Source organism: Mus pahari, chromosome 5 (genome assembly GCF_900095145.1).
Source record: "Mus pahari chromosome 5, PAHARI_EIJ_v1.1, whole genome shotgun sequence".
Taxonomy (NCBI): domain Eukaryota; kingdom Metazoa; phylum Chordata; class Mammalia; order Rodentia; family Muridae; genus Mus; species Mus pahari.
The window spans coordinates 18,002,661-18,022,135 of record NC_034594.1 but is presented as its reverse complement, the minus strand read 5'-3'; the positions used below and the strand labels follow the sequence as shown (position 1 = coordinate 18,022,135).

Here is a 19,475-nt window from a genome sequence, read left to right as displayed (position 1 = left end):
GAAATAATAAACTTTACCATGGTTAAGTATAGCTTCGTATATATCATGTTGAGCACATTCACAGTGCAGTGCAGTCAGTCTGCGGCACCGTTCTGCATCCACCTCAGAAAATGCACAGTGTGCCCATCTAATGACTCCCAGCCACTGCCAGGTCGCCCGCCCTGCCCTGTCCTTGGCATACTCATGGTGACCACCATTCTCTTTCCTGTTTCTGAATTTGAGTACCCTAAGTGCCTGGTATATGTGGACTCTTTGGTGTGTGTGTAAGAGAGAGAGGGGGGGATAAAGAGAGAACCTCCATCGAGGAATACTATGAAGGTTCGTATCATGTATTGGTTTCCTTCCTTTGTAAGGACAAATGGTACTGTAGTGTATGTTGTATGTATCTTGTTACCTACTCATCCAGCTGTGGATACCTCGGTTGTTCCCACCCTGGAGCTCCTGACTATGCTGTGAACATGTATATACAAATACCCCTAGGACCTGCTTTCAGTCTTAATGTACACGTAGCAGATTGTATGTCATAGGGTNCTTCTGTTTTTATTAGTAGGCACTGCCATAGTTTCCATATCAGCCACACTATTTTATGTTCTGTCTGCAGTGCACAGAGATTACANCTGCCTATGTCCTTGTGAATTGTATGCCATTCTGGTAGGCATTAGGCTCTCCCAGTGTTTCTGCTTCCTGTTTCCCTGACTGCTGATGTGTTCTTTATGCTTGTGGGTTTATATAGCACATGAAGAAATCGGTTTAGGTCTCCTCTGCCCATTAATAGTTGGGTTGTTGACTCAGGTTGAATTTTTGGTAGTCATATCTACAAAAGCATTGATTCCAAGGGAGCTGACTGTAGCTTGCGCTGGGAATTTTAGTTTTAGTTCTTAGCTTTGCTCTTTGATGCATTCCGAGTTAGTCTTTGTGTGTGCTGGAAGCTTTGACTTTCTACTCTCCACATGTGCATATCTAGCTTTGCGTGTTGCCCTATGGAGGGAAAACATGGTGCCATGCATGGTGGGGCTGTTTCTGAGCCCAGTCTCAACTGTGGCTCTGTCTGCCTTCATGCCAACGCCACTGCTTTGATTACTGGAGAATTATAAAAATTTGAAATCAGGAAGTGTTTGTTCTAAAATAAAAATTTGAAATCAGAAAACATCTTTGTTCTGTTTCAAGATTATTTGGGGGTATAACTCTTTGAGAATCTGTATTTCAGGATATATATTTTGTCTATCTCTAAAAACAAAAAGTGCTGTTGGCATTTGAATAGGGACTGAATTTAACCTCCCGAGCACCTGGGTGCACTGACATCTGAACACGATTACTCCTCCAATCAGTCAACAAGATACACTTACTGGTGTCTGATCACAGCAAAGCTGTCAAATTTTCAGTGTATTAGAGTTTTCTCCTTTTTGATTGTTTATTCCTAACCATCTTGTTCCTTGATGATACACTTTTGTCAGTTTTTTGTTTTGTTTTTTAACATTTGCCGGGTTGGGGGTGAGGAGAGATGCATGCAGAGATGCATGCAACTGAACATATGTGCAGGTCAGAGGACAGTGAGAATCAGGTCTCTCCGTTCAGCACATGGCTTCTGGAGTCAAGTTCAGGCCTTTGTGCCTGGTGACAAGCACGCCCACCCACTGGACCATCTCTTTGGCCCACTTTTCTAAATTTCATTTTCAGGTTTTTCATTTAAGTGTTGGATTTAGATAAGTTTCGTTGTTAAATATAAACAGTGTAGAGGAAAGGAGGTAGACTGTTTCCTGTCATCAAATGACGATTATGTCACCTTCATCCTTAGTCCCATCATGCCTCATGTTTATAAGATGCTGTGGTGGCTAGTTTATGTCAGCTTGACACAAGCTAAAGTCATCTGAAGAGAGGGAATCTCAACTGAGAAAGTGTCTCCATAAGATCCAGCTGTAGGCCATTTTTTAAATTAGTGATTGATGGGGGAGGGCCCATTGTGGATGGTGCAATCCTTGGGCTGGTGGTCCTGAGTTCTATAAGAAAGGCTGAGGAAGCCATGAGAAGTAAGCCACTAAGCAGCAGCCCTCCATGGCCTCTGCATCAGCTCCTGCCTCCAGGTTCTTGTCCTGTTTGAGTTCCTGCCCTGACTCCCTTCAGTGATGAACAGCAATGTGGAAGTGTAAGTCAAATAAACCCTTTCCTCCCCAACTTGCTTTTGGTCATGATGTTTCCTGGCAGCAATAGAAACTCTTAGACATACCTTCTCACTTGCTCCCAAGGAGACTTAACTGTGCTCCTGTTGCCACACTGTGCTCCAAGTTTGTCCTCTCCTTTGACTTGGTGAATCTGTCCTCTTCTGTTGCATCTAAAATAACTGGTGGTTACAGGAAGGACAGACAACATAGCACAGGCTTTGGAAGGGTTCAATAAACACTACAAATTCACCATTCATCCTTGTCTAGTAAACTGGGGGTGGGGTGAACACACGTGTGATGCAGAGGCCAGAGGGTGTTCTCTCCTTTTACCATGTGGATTCCAGGGTTCAAAGTATGATTGTAAGGCTTAATGACAAGTGCTCTTACCTGCTGAGCTGTCCTGCCAGCCCCTCACCCAATAAACTCTGAGTAGCTCCTTTATTGCAAGAAGAACACCTGTCCTTATGAATACAAAGGTAAACAGCAAGGCAGACCAAATATGTATGACGTATCCTTTAGAAGAATGTAAATAAGCCTTTTACAAAATACATTCACAAACATTATTAACTATTAAAAATTAAATGATGAAGCCGAGCAGTGGTGGCGCACGTCTTTAATCCCAGCACTTGGGAGGCAGAGGTAGGTGGACTTCTGAGTTTGAGGCCAGCCTGGTCTACAGAGTGAGTTCCAGGACAGCCAGGACTACACAGAGAAACCCTGTCTCGAAAAAAAATAAAAATAAATGATGACACTATTTAAAGGACTTTTTCTGATGCAGTCATTAGAGATGAGCTTTGAAGGAAGCAGGAGTTGGGAGAGGAGTGTTCCAGGTCGGAGGGACCAGGCTGTAGAGGGAAAGGTAAGGCAGGGAGGGAAGATAAAGATCTAAGTGACTTGATGGCATCTGCTGATAGTTGATCCTAGTTGACTAACTCAAATCAAGCATGGTGGGCCTTGATGACCAGAGAGTCTATGGTTTTAGAGCTTTACTGTAGAAAGGCAGGGAGAAAGGGGAGAAGGTAGAAAGAGAGAGGCCAGCCATGGCCACGTGGAGAGGGGGGAGGGGAGGGAGAAAAGAAGGGCTAGAGAGTAAGAAAGGTGAGGGCTTATAGAGAGTAAGGAGTGGCCAAGAAGTCCCTCTTATAGTGGGCTGAATAATCTTGCTGTTGCCAGGTAACTGGGGGTGGGGTCTAGCCAGAATACCATAAGTTTGGGACATTGTCTGTGTGACTGACAGTCACAGAATTATGGAGTTGGGGGCTCTGTGGTTTCAGGCATCTGATTCTGGGATCGTGGCTCACCTTTCTGCCCCTTGTAGAGTTTTCTACCGGGTCATCAGAACAAGCCCCGTTCAACCAAAATAGGCTGCCTATCACAGTCCCACACATGGTTTCCTTTGGTTTACTGTTGGTGGAGGGAGACAAAGGCTCAGAGAGTGAACCCGATCACCAGTTGTGTGTGTGTGTGTGGGGGGGTGGCGCTGATAAGCCAGGATAGAAACCAGGGTCATTCTTCAGACTAGCTAGAGGAAGTGCGCACACAAGTCTGTCGACATGCTGTGTATGAGGCATGTAAGCAGAACGCCAAGGTCTAGCTGGATGTCCAGAGGACTCTAGACTCAAGTCTGGGACGACCAAGAAATGGAGGAGACATTAGCGTGTAGTTCTTATTCTACAGGACAGTCATCCTAAGGAAAAAGAAAGTTAGAGAGGCCTGGGAAACATCGTAAAAATCAGCAGTAGAAAGAGGGCAAGAAGCCAATCTGAGTGGGGCGGGGTCAGGTAGGACAACCAGAGCTCAGCCATCGCTTCCCAGTTTCCTCCTGCTCTCTGCGGGAGCTAAGTGTTCTCTCCAGCTCAGCTCTTCAGCACTTTTTACAAAGGAGTCACAGACTGGCGACAGACACCTGTCTTCTAGGCTCCAGGTAATTATCACAAAGACTGCTGTTAGGCCCATATGGGATTCAGAGTGTGCATGCACTAGTGAGGTCTGGGAACTGAGGACATCAGTATTCTTATGCTACTCCTCAGGGACCTGTATCCTCACTTGGGTGGTGACAGCAATATGGTTACTGTTGGAAGAACCTTCCTAGGCCATTTAAGAAGAGGGGCCCTTGCAATTCACAGAGCACAGTATAAAGCCCAAGCTTGCTCTCCTAGTCACCCATTAGCCCCTAAAAGGACAGCATGACCGACCAGGGCTGACTGTGCTGGTGCTGACACCCATGGTGGGCCATCCTGGTCAGGCCCATTTGCATACAAGAATCCCACTGGGAGTGTAGAGCCCGATAAACAGAAGCGTCCGTCCGTATCTACCTCTCATCAGTTCAGCGCCCACCCATGGGAATGAACTCCCAACCTTTCCATTTCCCCTTTTAAGACGCAGTATACTTGACTGTCTTCCTTCCTGATCTTAACATACTGGGTCACATGGGCCTTTAAGGAGAGGGTGTATTTAAGTGACAACTGACAGGTGGCTCGGTGGGAACGACTGTTGCTGACACACCTGACCATCTGAGCTCACCAAGCCTCCCCGTGGGAGGAGAAGAGAACTGACTCTTAGGAGCTGACCGCTGGCTCTGACATGAGTGTATGGGGACACCAGATACACACACACACACACACACACACACACACATTATCACATACATACACCACCTCACACACTCCATACATACATATATACATGCACGCTCACACACTACACACATCCCACACCGCATACAAATAGATATAGTATTAAAATGCATAAATATTATCACATACCACAATAAATAAATAGCATTAAAAATGTATAAAGACAGCTACAGAGACCTATAAGGAGCTATTTCTCCCTCTTGGGATCCTTAAGAGCCAGATCCTTAGAATGAGCCAGCCACTGGGAGCTGTCCCCCAGTTGATGATGTCCCCATTCTTAACCATACACCTTAATTCAAACTCGCTAAAAACATGTTTAAAAAGACTAATGTCTCCTGACCCCCACTTGCAGGCTTATGAGCCCTGGCCCCCAAGCCCAGGTATGACCACCAGTCTGGCGCCGGCTGCAGGACATCCTTGCAGTGTAGGAGACTGAATCAAGTGAGACTGAGTTTAATGTTCTTGTCAGTTTTATTATTTATCATTCTAAAGACAAGCACATTTACAGCATACATGGCTTTGAATAAGCTAAGAATATATAAAACAGTGACTATATGTTCATATATATTAATACTGTCCCAAACAAATAAATAAATAAAAGTATTTAAATGCACTAAGCTGGGCAAATACAAGTGTCAGGAGATAAAACAGTACTGTACAACATTTTTACATCTTTAAAGGACAGTAAAGGCAGCTGTGCTGCAGGAGCTCTGACAGGACGGATCCGCACGGCATTCCCGCTGTCCAGAGACTGCGCGTTCCTTTTAAATGGGGACAGACGCAGGACGGGCCGTCTGGAAAACTGTTCTCTCCTCCAGGGACCAGCTTGGCCCCTGTGCGCAGCCTAGGAGCTTGCTGAGCCCACGCTGTGCGAGATGGCCCTTCCAAGCAATGTGTGATGCTCTGGAAACCAGTCACAAAGCCTTCAGAGAAAACACTGAAGCCACAATCTTTCTGTGATTAGCCAAGTCTTAGAGTTTTACAGTGATTCATATTATAAAACAGAAACGGAGAAAAGAATTCCCATCTAGAAGCCGACAGATGAGTCAGCCCCGCCTGTGCCCTTTGTAAGTGTGGACAGGTCAAATGCCTTTTGGACAGAAAGGAAAGCTGGAGAACACGGGAAACATTTAACTCTAAAACCCAAAGAAATATTTCTAAAAGGCAGTGATGTCAAAATGAGCAAAACCAAACAAACAAAAAAAGACTAAGAATAAATGAACCAACCAAGAGTTAAAAGGCTCTGCCAGCCACACTGAGACTCATTTCATCAGGGCCTGAGGCTTCAGGCCAATCTGATACCAGCAGAGCAGGCCTGGGAGGCCTGGCACTCACCTTCCACAGCCCTGCCTGGAGGGTGGGGCAGTGAGCCCCAGCACCCCTCAGCAGAGCAGCAGGCAGGGGAGACAGGAGGCTGTGTGTACATGCGGAGAGGGATGCCCGCACCCTCCCTGTCTCTTGCCGAGGCTGGCCCTATCTAAGCCTCAGATGGCCCAGATCCGAGCTGTTGCCTGTTTCTAAAAGGAGCGGAAAGAAAGCCAGCTAGACCTCTCTACGCATCCCTGGTGGTCACAGACCGTTAGTGATCAGTGTCATGAATACAGTCCAGACACACTTCTTTTTTACAGCCTTTTAAAGAACATGTAAACAGAATTACGATGAACAGATCCTATAAAACATAAATCTCTAAGGAAAAAAAATCTGCCATGTGCAGATAAGACTCATCATCACCTTGTAAAAGATGAGCAGACTAAACTGTATGAAATCCCTCATTTCCTGTCCCATAATCTCCTCTTAGAATCTCAAGGTAGGGGACAGGGTTAACTGTTTCTCAATAGCCGTGAAACAGAAGGGAGAATTAACCATTATTGCAAACCAGAAACTAAGACACTTTCTCTAGACATTTAAACATGATATATGGTCTTCTGGAAGATTATTAGAAAGTTCCCAGAAGAACATTTATTCTGAAAATATCTAAGTTTCTACTGTCTCTCTGGCTCTAAATCTCCATCTGGAGAGTTGTCTCCCAGACTCCTGACAAGTCACATTGAAGGTCCTGATTGCCAGAGAACAAAGGGAGATACACCCTGTGGGGTAGAGCTAAACATACATGGAGCATACAGGGGTGGGGATGGGGTGGGAAGCAGCATCCAGGGACCTCACAGCTGGCTTTACATCTCAAGCAAACACTCATCTATGACTTGTAAGGGGCAGGAACAGTGTGGCCCCAGGTGTGTGAGCTCCTGGTGTGACCAACCAAGCTTTCTTTCCACTTTGGGTTTCACAGAGCCTGGCAGCCTTTGAGGGCCACTAGAACCAGCCTCTCTCATAGCCTGGAGGTTCTTTCCCCCAAGTCGAGTTAACATCTACTGTTCTACCAGGGACCTGAAGTGTAAGGGGGTAGGTACTTCCTGTTTTATATTCAGCCTTTTTGAAAGTAGAGTTTAAGTCAATGCTCACCTGTGAGTTACTGAATAGAAAAATAAACGGGGTGAGCAGGGCTAAGTGGATATTTGAAAAAGTCTGCTGGAGTTTTAGCAGACCTAGCTGGCATCTAGGAACTATGACATTAATGGTACAGTGACTGCTGAAAGCTGGTGTTGAGAGCAGCCATTACTATCCACGCTATTGACCCACACATGACCCTACAGATTCCAGCACAAAATCATGCTCCATATACTCTTCAGTGACATGTCTTTAAAAACACAAAAATAAAAGCCAATCCTTCAGGTCTTCTTGAAGAATCGTATGTGACACTACAGGGACCCACATTGATTACATAACAGCTAATTAGAGGAAACCGTGTGTTCATGTCTCAACTTTTCCGTAAGTCCCTTCTGGAGGCCTGTAATGCTTGGGGAAGGCCTTCAGCTGCAGGGAGTTAAATGCATATTTGCGACTTCCAACATTCTTCATTGTGTTTTCTCGCCGACAACCCTCACTGGGGAAAAACAAGCACAAGAAATGACAGCAGTAAAAAAGGAAAAAAGAAAAGACTTAAAACTAAGATGAAATGAACTGATTATTTCCATAGCATTAAAAAAGGATAAATTACAATGGCTGCTGGACTCATTTACAATAAGCACACGTAAGATGGCAGTTCTAAACAAAGCAGCTAAGAAGCACGAGACAGACACATGCTGGGTGCGGCTGTGGGCTGCGAGTTCCAGAGCCATGTTGTATCTAAGCAGACACAATTCTTTAAAAATACATGATTTTGCGTGTATCTTGGGTTTGGTTATCTGGGTTCAAGAATAACCTGTGGCTCAAAGATTGTTAGACAGCAAACTGAATGAATGGGCATATTTTACTCTTAGCATGGCTTCTGAAACACTGTACCTTGTGTATGCTAGCAAAGCTGTGACCATTACAAACTCCACATGCTGATTTTCCTTGCAGAATTCAACAGATATCAAAAACCTTCTGACTGAGGAGGCTGCTCTGATCAATCTGTCTCCAACTAGGGGCAGCAGTTCAAGTGCAAAGCACCCATACAGGCCCATGTGCTGCCTGCAGAACAGGCTCTCATGACTATCAGGCTGATGCTCTGTGAAGGCTTGACTGTTCTCTCGGGGTCACTCGCCACCACTCTCCATGTGGGCTGCTTCCACTGTGGCTGCTTCTTATACAGGAACCTCTGAGCCCCATGTGAACCCACTGCTGCTCTGCCCTTAAGGGAACTCACCACCAACATTGATCCCAGCTGCGCTTGATAGAGGGATGTCCTAGCAACCCAGGGGCAAAACAAACAGTGCCCAAGAGGATGAAGAGCCAGCGAGGCCACAGAGGAACCTCAAGGGAGGTCTCTGGGCAAAGTTCTGGGGCAGACACAACACTAACAGCCAAAAGTGAAGCTGAGTATGAATGCCTCTCTATACGCAGTAAGACTTACTATTTTTATAATATCCACAGAGTAGCAAAGAAGTCACGCAGTTAGCAAGTTCAGTAAAAATTTCCTTCTGAGATGTAAAATTTGCAGTTACCAAGAGCAGTGGTTTGAAAAAAAGTATTTCAAATTCTATGAAGACCACACAGCATACATTTAAAAAAAAAAAAAAAAAAAAAAAGCAGCTCAAGCCTTTTAAAACGAAAATGACAGTCCCCTTATTAAGAACATGTCAGGTACTTTTTGGTGAGGCAGTAATGTTTATTCAAAAGAGAATGAGCACAGGCAGGTTAGAAAAGCACCCGCCTCTGCTACTGACTGCCCCAGCCACACAGGTGCATGTCTTTGTTCCAGAGTCTCAAGCCCCAGGCTGCATGTGTCAGCCGAGCAAAGCCTGGGCCACCCAGAGTCAAAGACAGCATCTGCTGAACATCCAGGAATCAGATAGACTAGAAACATATTTGCAGCAGAGCTGTAGGCTCCTGTGCACAGTGGATTTGCTGTGGTCTTTGGAGGTTCCCTTCTCACATATGGCTTCTGCATTTATACAGAAGGGTCCTCAAACCCACCCACCTACCGAATAAATGCCCAACAGTAACATAAACTTTGACAGTCTCTGTATTCACACATGGAAGGAGCTAATACTGCATTTAGCTGGCTGCATACATTGTACATGAATACACAGACTTACAATTTAGATTAAGCCTTTAATCTATGTTTTTATGTCCAGGCGGGCATGCCTGTTCTGCATGCTACCACTACCAGCATGATCTGTGGGTACCTATGACCTGGCTAGAAGGCTTGGGGCAAGGTCTTCAGGATCCAGCATGGTGGCCTGAGTGAGGCAGCACTCAATTCAGCAGTGAGGCAGAACGCCTCACTGACAACACTGCTACAGTGTCTTTAGGGGCAATGATACATGACAAGGTTCCCAGAAGATTTTAACAATAAAGATTTAGATACTGTATAACTACTGATTATTTTTTGTTATCTCAACCATTACCTCATTTTATGAACATCAACTTTGGATATTTGTATGGAAACTATAAAGGACAACCCTAAACACCTCTGTTTTTACTTTTCTGGGGGCTCCCACAGCAGACATGGAGGGTTGCCTGTGTGGAAGGGTGTCTCTGATTCAGTGTCTCTGCCAGAATGACACAAGGGGAGCAGGGCCAGTCAGCTCAGCTCAGAGAACTCGCACAGCTACTTCCTTCAGACACGCTGACAAGAACTCCTGCATCTGGTTCTCTATGCCCAAGGCTGCTGGCTACAGTGGGGCAACACTCACTGGCTGCCTCCAACCACCACCCAGGGCTACTCAGAAGCAGCACAGAGGCTATCCATCACCCAGCACCAACAGTGACCTAGCCTGGAGCTTCTCTTCATCCTCTTCCTCCTCATTTCTTGCTGAAGTAGACACAATTCTGAATAGATATTTGGCTTGACTTCATGAGCAAAAGGCCTTAATAACATTAAAATACAGCATGAAAGAAGAGTACACTGCAAATTGGTCTCCTGGTCTCCCTAGTATGTTAGGGAAAAAAGGAAATGCAAATCTCCCAGTGCTGGGGTTTACTCCCAAAGCCTGCCTTTTGGGGTGTTGTGCTACATTCTGCTCAGCCCTGGAGGAAGAACAAGGAACCCCACTGCTTGCCTTTCTGACCCATTTATCCCCTCAGCCATATGGGACAGAAGGGTGGCTGGCACAACAGAGTAGACCATGGAGTCCTGACAGGAGTCCCCCTGCCCAGGGTTGGGGGTGGGGATTTCTCTAACCAGCCATTGCTTCTCTTTGCTATACAATGGTCCAGAGAAAGAGTCCCTGCAAAGAGCTGTTGACATTCTAGTGTCTAGGGGACAGGTGGTGCTGTCTCTGCAGGCCTCCCTCACTGTCTATAGTCTCTCTCTCTGCTTGGCCACAGCACAGCCCTGGAAATGATGCCTTCCTGAGTCATCTCCATAGTATCAGGGGGTAGCAACCAGGAGGCCGTGGAATGCAGATGGAAGGAGGCTATGGACTCTTTCTCCCCTGTGCAAATGAAGCAAACAAAATGGTCTTAGAGGCTTGAAGCACATGCTTTGAGGTGGAAGTGCACCTATCAAAGAATCATTGACTGTGTCTGTCTGGTGACTAATGTCAGCTGGCAATGGGTGAGACACTAAACTGAAAGATGCAACAGAGCTGTCACCATGCTTATACTAGGAGTGACATGTAGACCTGCTATGTGGAGACACAGAGATGAGGCCTGCCCTGGGGATCCTGCAGTGCTCAGATCTGCAAAGGACAGGCTTACCCAGTCCAATTTACAGGTTCAGTCTGGCATCTGGTTTTTACTACTAACTGCTTCTGCAACTCCTAGACTTTACTTACTCTTTTAGAGGAATCCAACCCAGGGGAAATCCTCCAAGTATGATCAGGGGCTCTTGGGGAGAGAATACAAGGGCTAGATTTATGGTGGGTGGGTTTGGGAACATGAGAATATCAAGTACTAGAAACTCTGGCTTCTCTAAGGCACTCCAGGTTTTCCACAAGACTCAAGAAAAGAAACTCCCTTCATCCAACTGGAGATCAAAACCGGAAACATGACCTAATATGAACCAGACAATGGAGAAGCCATTCACTGTCTCACAAGGCTCGTGGACTGAGTCCTAGGTGAATTGGCTGCTTTTATAGAGAACAATTACTCTCTGTCACACATAAATGTCAGGGTTACTAGTCATCCTGTTTTAGGAGCATTACCGTGTAAAAAAGAAGAGCAGAAGTGGCAAAACCAGAGGGATTCCTCCTTCTCATAGCCCCAAACTTCACAACTGCCAAAACTTAACCCACATTCTTGTTTTAGGACATTTTGATTTTTTTTTTGTTCACTATTTTAATAGTAAAAGAAAAAAGATATCTAGACTTTATCTGGAATTAAACATACAGTTTTTAAATTAAAAAAAATGTTATATCAAGAAAAAGTATATACCCCTCACTAGTGCTTGAATTAGGAACAACCCTGAAGTCACATGCAACATGTTATGTGCTGGACTCGGTGGCATGTGTGCTTATATCCACAGCTGCACCATCACCAAGGGGAAAGAAATGAACGCGAACACGTGTTACTCTGCAAACTATTTGCTATTGCACCCCCAGGACTATGCTTTGAAAGGTAAGTAGGAAGTACACTCCTATTATGTGGGGGCATTTAGATAAGCCAGTTGATAAGCATCTTTTTCTTGTTAAAAGTCAAGGAAGGTTATCGATACACTTAAGGAATAGTATCAAATATACAAATTCTTTTCAGACAGCATCCCTTTCTCTTAAAACAGGGCACACAGATATACAGGTAATAAATAGTTATACATCAGAAGATATTTGGTACAAGGAATCCCAGGCCAGCTAAATATTGCAGTCACAGGCACCAGAAGAACATGTTACAAGCACTGAAGACGCTACACAATTGAAATGAACGAGTCCTCTTGATGGAAGAATTTGGCAGGTATATACAATTCAGAAGAACAGAACGTCAAACTGTAAGGCATGAGATATTTCTCGGCAGACCTTGCTTTGACACCTTCCTTCTGTCCAGTTTGGTACACGGTGGCTGGATATATTCGGGCACTTTTGTCTGCCTCGTGACTAATTTTTCATAGTGATATCTATTTGCAACGCAATTTGGTCACCAGGTATGCTATGCTCAGAAAGAGCCACACAATCAGTAGATTGGGGCTCAGAGCTAATAAAGGAATGGAACAGAGAAGGCTGGGGTCTAGCCTTAAGTCTCGGATGGGCACCAGGCCGCTCAAGTTCTTCTGGGTGACTACCTCCCGTGTTCCAATGCTGTGAAAAGGAAAAAGTTGGGAGAAAGGAAAAGAAAAGGGAAAAAGAAAAGAAAGAACAAGAAAGAAAGAAAAAGACACATGCGATGGGTTTTACCCCAAAAGTATGGGGAGAAAGGAGAACCAAAAGATAAGATTTAAAAAAAAAATGGAATGAGCCACAACAGAAAGAAAAAGGAGATGCAGAGAAGTGTGGACAGAAGACCAAACAGAACCAGCACAGTCACAGGAAGAGAGGGGAGAAGAGAAGTGAAGATAAGAAAAGAATCCTGCCTCCACCAAAGTAAACACACACAGGCTGAAGGATGGTTGTCCATGTTCACCCTCTCTCAGATGGCCAAGCGCAGCTCCATGCCGCCCGCCCNCCCGCCCGCCATGCCCCACATGCTGCAGATGAGCATTTCTGAGTAGCAAGCTGAACATGAAGAACCATGGGCTTTGACCTTCTCACAGACGCCTGGTTGGCGTGGGTACAAAGCTGCCTTTTGAGCCACACAGACCTGGGTGTCAATACAGGGCCAGGTCCTCCCACACCTGCCTCAAGTCTCAGAGTGTCAGAGGAGTGACACAACCTTGTCCCCCACTTTGAAATGGACTGTTCTAGAAGATGATCCTTCAAATGGAGTTGACCAGATTCACAATGGAAATTTGCGATTTTTCCTTCTTTTAGTGCTAAAGAAACAATGTCATTGGGACTGACTGTAGCTCAATGGTAAACTATGCTAAGTGGCACTAGGCCTTGGGCTCAAGTCCCAGTACCAAAAAAGGGAAAGAGGTTTTGTGGTTGGATGGTATGAGGTTGGATGGTATCTGGAACCACATGACGAAGGAGCAACATCCCTCCCTCACAAACATCCACACTGACTCAGACCCCGGGGCATGGCCGACACTCTGAGAGAACAGTGTGCACTCGAGTAGGCAGGGGCTCAAGATGCCTTCTGCAGTTACAAAAGCTAGGGAACACTGCCAGCTGCAAGCACTGACTGGTGATCACGGTGTCTGCCGGGGCTGGTTGCTGGGGCTGCTTGCCGGGCCACTGCGACTGCCCAGGAGAGCCTACTGTTTGCGGATTTCAGTTCCTAACATGGGAATTATGGCTTAAAGGAACTGAGTAGCTGAAGTTAGACCCAACATCACCTTCCTATTCACTGGGGGCTTGAAATGGGCCCTGGTCCAGAATTCATGTTGCACATGTGGCAGCCACTACAGATCAATCATTTCTGTTACTACTACTATGCTGCAGGGTGTGCGTGCGTGCGTGCGTGCGTGCGTGCGTGCGTGCGTGCGTGCGCGCGTGCGTGCTGGAGCATGAGTTTCTGCAGTGTCCGCTACGATCCCCCTCACGTTTACTATTGTACCTGATAAGGTACAAGTGAGACAGCAAGAGAAGCAAATTCTCTCCTCTACTCAGGCCACTGCAGGGATGCACTGCTACCTTGAGGGCTCTTTGTCCTGCAGGACTGGTCACCACTGTGGCCACAGTGCTTAAAGGTGACTAACAGGCCTTTTCTCACCATGTGGGCAATCCAGACTGTCACCTGAAAACAAAGGCACTTCTTGGTCAGCAGGGGGCAGTGTCAAGCACTGTTCCTGTGCTGAGAACAGTAGGACAGGCAGAGGCTTTGCCTTGTAGCTGCTGAAAATAAGCATTAAACTTAAGTGTGCCCACTGTAGAGATTTTTAGATTCCAGAAAATTCTGTGATTATAGACAAGGAGTGGGTTGAATGAGATAGAGAAGGGAGAGCAGGAAATACATTCATTTCCTAGGAAGGTCATTCCTTCCTCACAACCTTGGGGTTCTTATTTTATAACTAGTACAGCAAAACAGCATCAAACATACCAGCCTCTGAGGATCAGTGACAACAAGCATGATGTCCCAGGTCACTGAGCAGGTGCGACTCACTAGCCTGGGTTCAAATCCCTAGAGATCTACAAAGACATAACTAAAGAATGCTGTGCCCGGTGTGATGTTCCAGTTTAGCTCTGAAGGTCTCCTCTACCAATGTCATGTGTTGCTTGGGCCCCAATGCAAGCAGTGCTCAAAGTGATCAAAGATGCTCACTTCTGTGAAGTGGCTGGCAAGGGCTCTGCCTTCATCAGTAAACTAACCGACTGAGAGATGGTAACCGTGGAAGACAGGGACTGGTTAGAGGGTGCAGATCAGTAGACTATGTGTCTTTAAATGACATTTATATGCATGTGCCATGGGGGTGGGGGGGCTGTGTGACTTGCAAGAGTTGGTTCTCTCTTTCCACCACGTGGGTCCCAGTGATCAATCCTAGGTCCTCATCCTCATCATGCTTGGTGACAAGCCCTTATCTACTGAGTAATCTCAACAGCCCTTAAGATTTGTTTTGACAGGTTCATACATTCATATCATGAATTTTAGTCATTTTCCATTTTCACCCCAAGCCTCTCTCTCTTCCTATAGGAACCCTTCTCCTCAAGGGTCCCTTTTTCCTTTCATGCTTTCCTTCTATATGTGGCCCACTGGGTTTAGTTAAGAGTTCTTACCAGAGTGTGGATGGAAGGTTATTTACTGGAGCGAGGGCAAAGTCATGTTATTAAAAGGTGAGTCTAGTCCCAGGCCTGCGTCGCTCCCTGGGTCCTGGTCTGTGTGAGCATCTGTTCTCGGCCATGCCCTTCTACTGGAATCTGCCTCACCATAGTCAAGAAACAAACCAGCCGAAAATCGCAGACAGCGAGCGGAACAGTCTTCCATTCCACTCCATTCTCAGGTATTCTGTCATCTCAGTGGGAAACTGAGCCACACACACACATGCACTGAAGAAGTGTGGTATTGTGAGCCTTGGATCATCAGACTCAGGAGGGATTTGGGAAAGTCTAGGGAAGCGACCTACAGCCTTCCAACACTGTAAGCAGGGTCTAAAGGGCAATGAGAGCAGACCAGAGGCCATCCATCTTACAATCTAGCAGAGAGCTTCCCTATATTTTATCTATATTTTGTCCTTGTCCTGTGGACGTTTGTCAGAGCAACTCCTTTTTGGGTTGTTGCAAGGGTGTTACTGGCTGCTTTTAGCCAATTGATGGTAAGAACTAGGAACAAAAAGCAGAAAAAAAAGGTCTGAAAACTTTCAAACATGCCCAGAGTGAGGCACAGGTAAACCTGGGACAGGACGCTGTGGCCTCTAAAGAGACTGGAGCACACTCCTGTGTGGATGCTGCAGGCCCCAGCTAGTGCACTCCACCGAGAGGAGAAAGGAACATGATGCCTTTGCTTTTATCAATAGATTAACCCATTGACCGGGCTGTAAGTTATTGCATTACTACTGGGATATAGTTGGGGGGTACCATTGAGATAGTGGTTCCTAGGGGTATGCGTTTGAAGGACACTGGTCCTGGCCTTTGCTGTACCACCACAGGGACCCCTGTCTGTTGGCCTCAGTAGTTGACATCTGTGGCTCACTAGATCAGGTTTTCTCCATGCTGCACAATTAATGGGGCACAGAACAGCTGCCACCTTCAGAACCAGGATCACATTGGGCGCTGAGACTAAAAGGGTACAGATAGTCTGGACACAGACTGTTGCTTTTCCATCACCAGGGACAGAGGCATGGAGTGAGCAGCTTTAACAGAGAGGTTTAAATGAACTTGGAGGCAGACAGGAATGAAATGACACCACTTTTGCTCCTATCAAGAGCTCAGGCATCCCTTTGTGCGTTGTGAGAAGGTCAAATGCAGAAACATACAGAAAGGATAAGAGGATTGAGCACATCAAGGACTCGGTGAGAGGACAGATGGTGCAGAACGCTCAGGAAAGTGACTGTTGGAAACAGACTGTAACAGCATTGGTGACTACATCAAAGGAGACGGGAGGACCGGTTTCTTATCCTTTCTTTTGGTATGCAGGGTAGGGAGCTTCCCAGCAGTGCTTGAAACAAGGCATCCATCAACAGAGGACAATTTGAATTCTGGGTTTCATTCTGCAAACACATCTGCTGCCTCAGAATCAGGACATTATTGGGGAGGTGGCCAGGGCACACAGACAGCTATCACCATAAAACGCTCACTGGACATTCTGCTCATGAGAGCAGTCTCTGTCCACTACTGGAGAGGAAGCAGGGCAAACCAGTGCAACCTGCAGACACAGTTCCTTCCCTGGAGTTTGGAAGTACACAGTGCACACAAACATACTATGTAAAAGCAGCTGTCTGCTGAGAAAGCGTGGGCGCTAAACCCCACCCACAGCCAGGTGGCTCCCATCACTGTTGAAAGGTCTGACCCAAGCCAGCCCATTACTCTACTGGGCCAGTTCAGTTCTGGCTTGTCATCCCCCCCCCCCAGCCTTCTAAGAGAATACTGCCTGAGTTTGATAGGACCATTAGTGTGAATAATGGTCAAACTCAAGTGTGCTGGAAGTCTGGGCCCCATGTGGAGCAGAGGCATGGGCTCATCTGCAGTTTACACAGCAAAGGGAGAGCAAGCGGCTGGGCAGCCGGCAGCAGCCGCACTCACCTGCGCATGCACTCCAGGGCTTGTGTAAAGACCTGCGGGGCCATGCCGTGCTCGTGCTGTAGGATCAGACACTGCTCCAGGGTCACCGACATGGCTGTGCGGTCCTTGGCACTCTTGCAGCTGGTGAATCGGACCCCGTTAAGGCGGCGACAGACCTGCGGCAGGAAAAAGGCTCTTAGGGGAGGGAAAACCGGCAGAAAGGCAGCACCTTCAAGGGACAGAGCTCCCCACAGGTCTGGCAGGAACACCAACCATAGAATTAATTCCAAGCCTATTCCTAGCCTGACTGCCTGGCTCTCCAGCTCTGTGTCCTGCTGAGATGGTATCAGAACCTAAGTTAACTCCACCTGAGCTTCATCTGCCCTCCCCGCCCTCGCCCCACCCCACTGCCGTCCTTTAGAACCTGCCCCTTGTGTGTTTTCCCAAGGGAAGTTCCTTCTAGAGACCTTTGGGCATCACTGCTTCACACTGACCCTGACCAGCTATCCCTTCTAAACCATGCTAGACAAGCCATGCTAGACCTCCACGCAAGGACAGGATAATCCAGCCAGGGAAAGCTACTGCCACCCAGAGTCCCCTTGTCCCTGGACACACTAATATAACTCCTCTCCCACGGCAAGAACACTAGAGTATGTCTTTTCATTTCTAGATACACTCCTAGATTCCTGTCTCATAGACACAGCAGTGCCTGCTACAAGAAGGGATCTGCAGAGCCAGGTTCCCAGCCCAGGTCTGCAGCTGGCTGTGACGCTCTGGCTAGGGCTCCCCACCTATGGAATAATAAGCTGGCCCGACAGGCTTTTTCAGCTGACTAGCTGGGACTCTGTTCATGTACAAAAAGGAAAAGAAGATTCAGAAGAGAACGGCTTTGAGGGACAGCATCTATAGTGGCATGGCTTTGCTGCCCCGTTCCCATTGTCACCCATAGGTGGTCATATGGGGTGGGATATGAAATGGGATACACAAAGGTTCCTGGGAACTCTGCACCCCTGGAGCTCTACTAGAAACAGAAATGACAGGACTGGAAGGCCTGCTTTCTGACTTGACAGGAAAGGTTGGCTGCCCCCACATCTAACTGGCGATTGTCTGTGACCACAGTCTCTAAACAGTGGCAAGAATGGGTGTGTGTGTGTGCAGAGCCATCAGACACTATGCTATTCTAAGAATGGATCAGCGAGGGAAGGCACTAGTCCACTGCTCAGCATGTCTGTCACCCTCTAGACTGTGCTGCATAGAAAAGGCTGGCTCTCAGAAGTACACAAGGGCACCTACAAAAGGGGCTACCACTTCATAGCAGTTTCCTCAGACTAACATTGAGGGGTACCCCCTGCTCTGCTGCAAGATCCAAGAGAAGGCAGGTTCTCCTTCTGTGTTTCCGTCCCATTTGATAGGCCCAGCCTGACAATGCCAAACCAGACCCCAAAAAGTGAAACGGGAAAATGCAGTCTGTGGATCTTGCTAAGACTTTTGTCACTCAGTGTTTCAAAGCAAGCTCCAATATAACACAAGCTCAAAGGGCAGCTAGTGAGACAAACAGATCCATGGCAGACCCATCCCGCAGCTCCCAAGGATAAGGTCTTACAGCTGGCCTGCTGTAGAAGATGCAGAGATGATATGCAGAGGAGAAGGTCTGCTCTCTAAAGCTCCATTCCTCGAGCAGCAGCTCAGCAGTCACGGCCATTAGCAACTCAAATATAAAGCTCTTCCAAGAGAAAGGCCATCACAGAGACACAAAGACACCTAAATCAGGGTCTCACAGCAACTGGGAACGCTGTAGTGAGCACCAGGCCAGGCAGGCACTATTTGCTGCCATGGAAGTCAGAGCTGGAAAAACCTGGCATCTCCCCGCAGTGTGAGTGGGTAGAGTCAAACCAGCATCTGCCTGTGCTCCTTCAGACCCAGGCAGAGGGGTTCAATGTCAGAGGGAGTGCCTCATAGTCCTGAATCCCAGAACTGGCCAGGACAGACTGCCAAGGGCATGAGGGGCACATGAGGGACTGACTATGAAATTGCTCAGCTACCCTGGCTCTTAGTGCAGCCTTGGGATTGATTCCCTGACTAAAGTTCTGAGAAAATACTAGCAGTTCAGGTGCTTGGGCAATGAGGAACAGCAATACAGAGTAGGAATTCTCCAAGGAGATATGAGAGGCAGCCAGTCCCTCTCAGAACCTCTCAAGCCCAGGTACCAAAATCACAGCTGGGCTCAAATGGCTATACAGGGCTTCTTAAGAGACAACACAGCAGCCTGGCTAGTAAGTAAATACCCCAGGAACAAAGTCCGTGTCTTTTGTGGGAATCTAGGTAGCCCTTTCAGAATGAACTCCTGGGCAATGGTGCTCAGGGTCCTCTAGCACCACTGAACCTATGCAGTGAAGTTTCCTATGCAGTGAAGTTTCCTATGCAGTAATGTTTCTTATGCAGTGATGTTTCCTATGCAGTGAAGTTTCCTATGCAGTAATGTTTCCTATGCAGTGAAGTTTCCTATGCAGTGA

At 46.9% G+C, this 19,475-nt stretch overlaps 1 protein-coding gene across 10 annotated transcripts in view; it reads right to left on the bottom strand.

Annotated features, from left to right (window-relative positions):
- Positions 1 to 5,256: 5,256 nt before the first annotated feature.
- Inpp4a (inositol polyphosphate-4-phosphatase type I A) overlaps positions 5,257 to 19,475 on the bottom strand; it is a 111,953-nt gene continuing 97,734 nt past the window's right edge. For 5 of the 10 annotated variants that reach the window (XM_029538987.1, XM_029538989.1, XM_021197404.2 and 2 more), the window contains 2 exons: positions 16,984 to 17,138; positions 7,654 to 12,507 (listed from right to left, as the gene is read on the bottom strand). In XM_029538987.1, coding sequence (XP_029394847.1) covers positions 12,327 to 12,507; positions 16,984 to 17,138 — 336 coding nt within the window. In that variant the 3' untranslated portion in view covers positions 7,654 to 12,326. Of the gene's footprint in view, positions 12,508 to 16,983; positions 17,139 to 19,475 lie in introns of all 10 variants that reach the window. The other 5 variants (XM_029538990.1, XM_021197407.2, XM_029538992.1 and 2 more) reach the window with 2 other exon arrangements.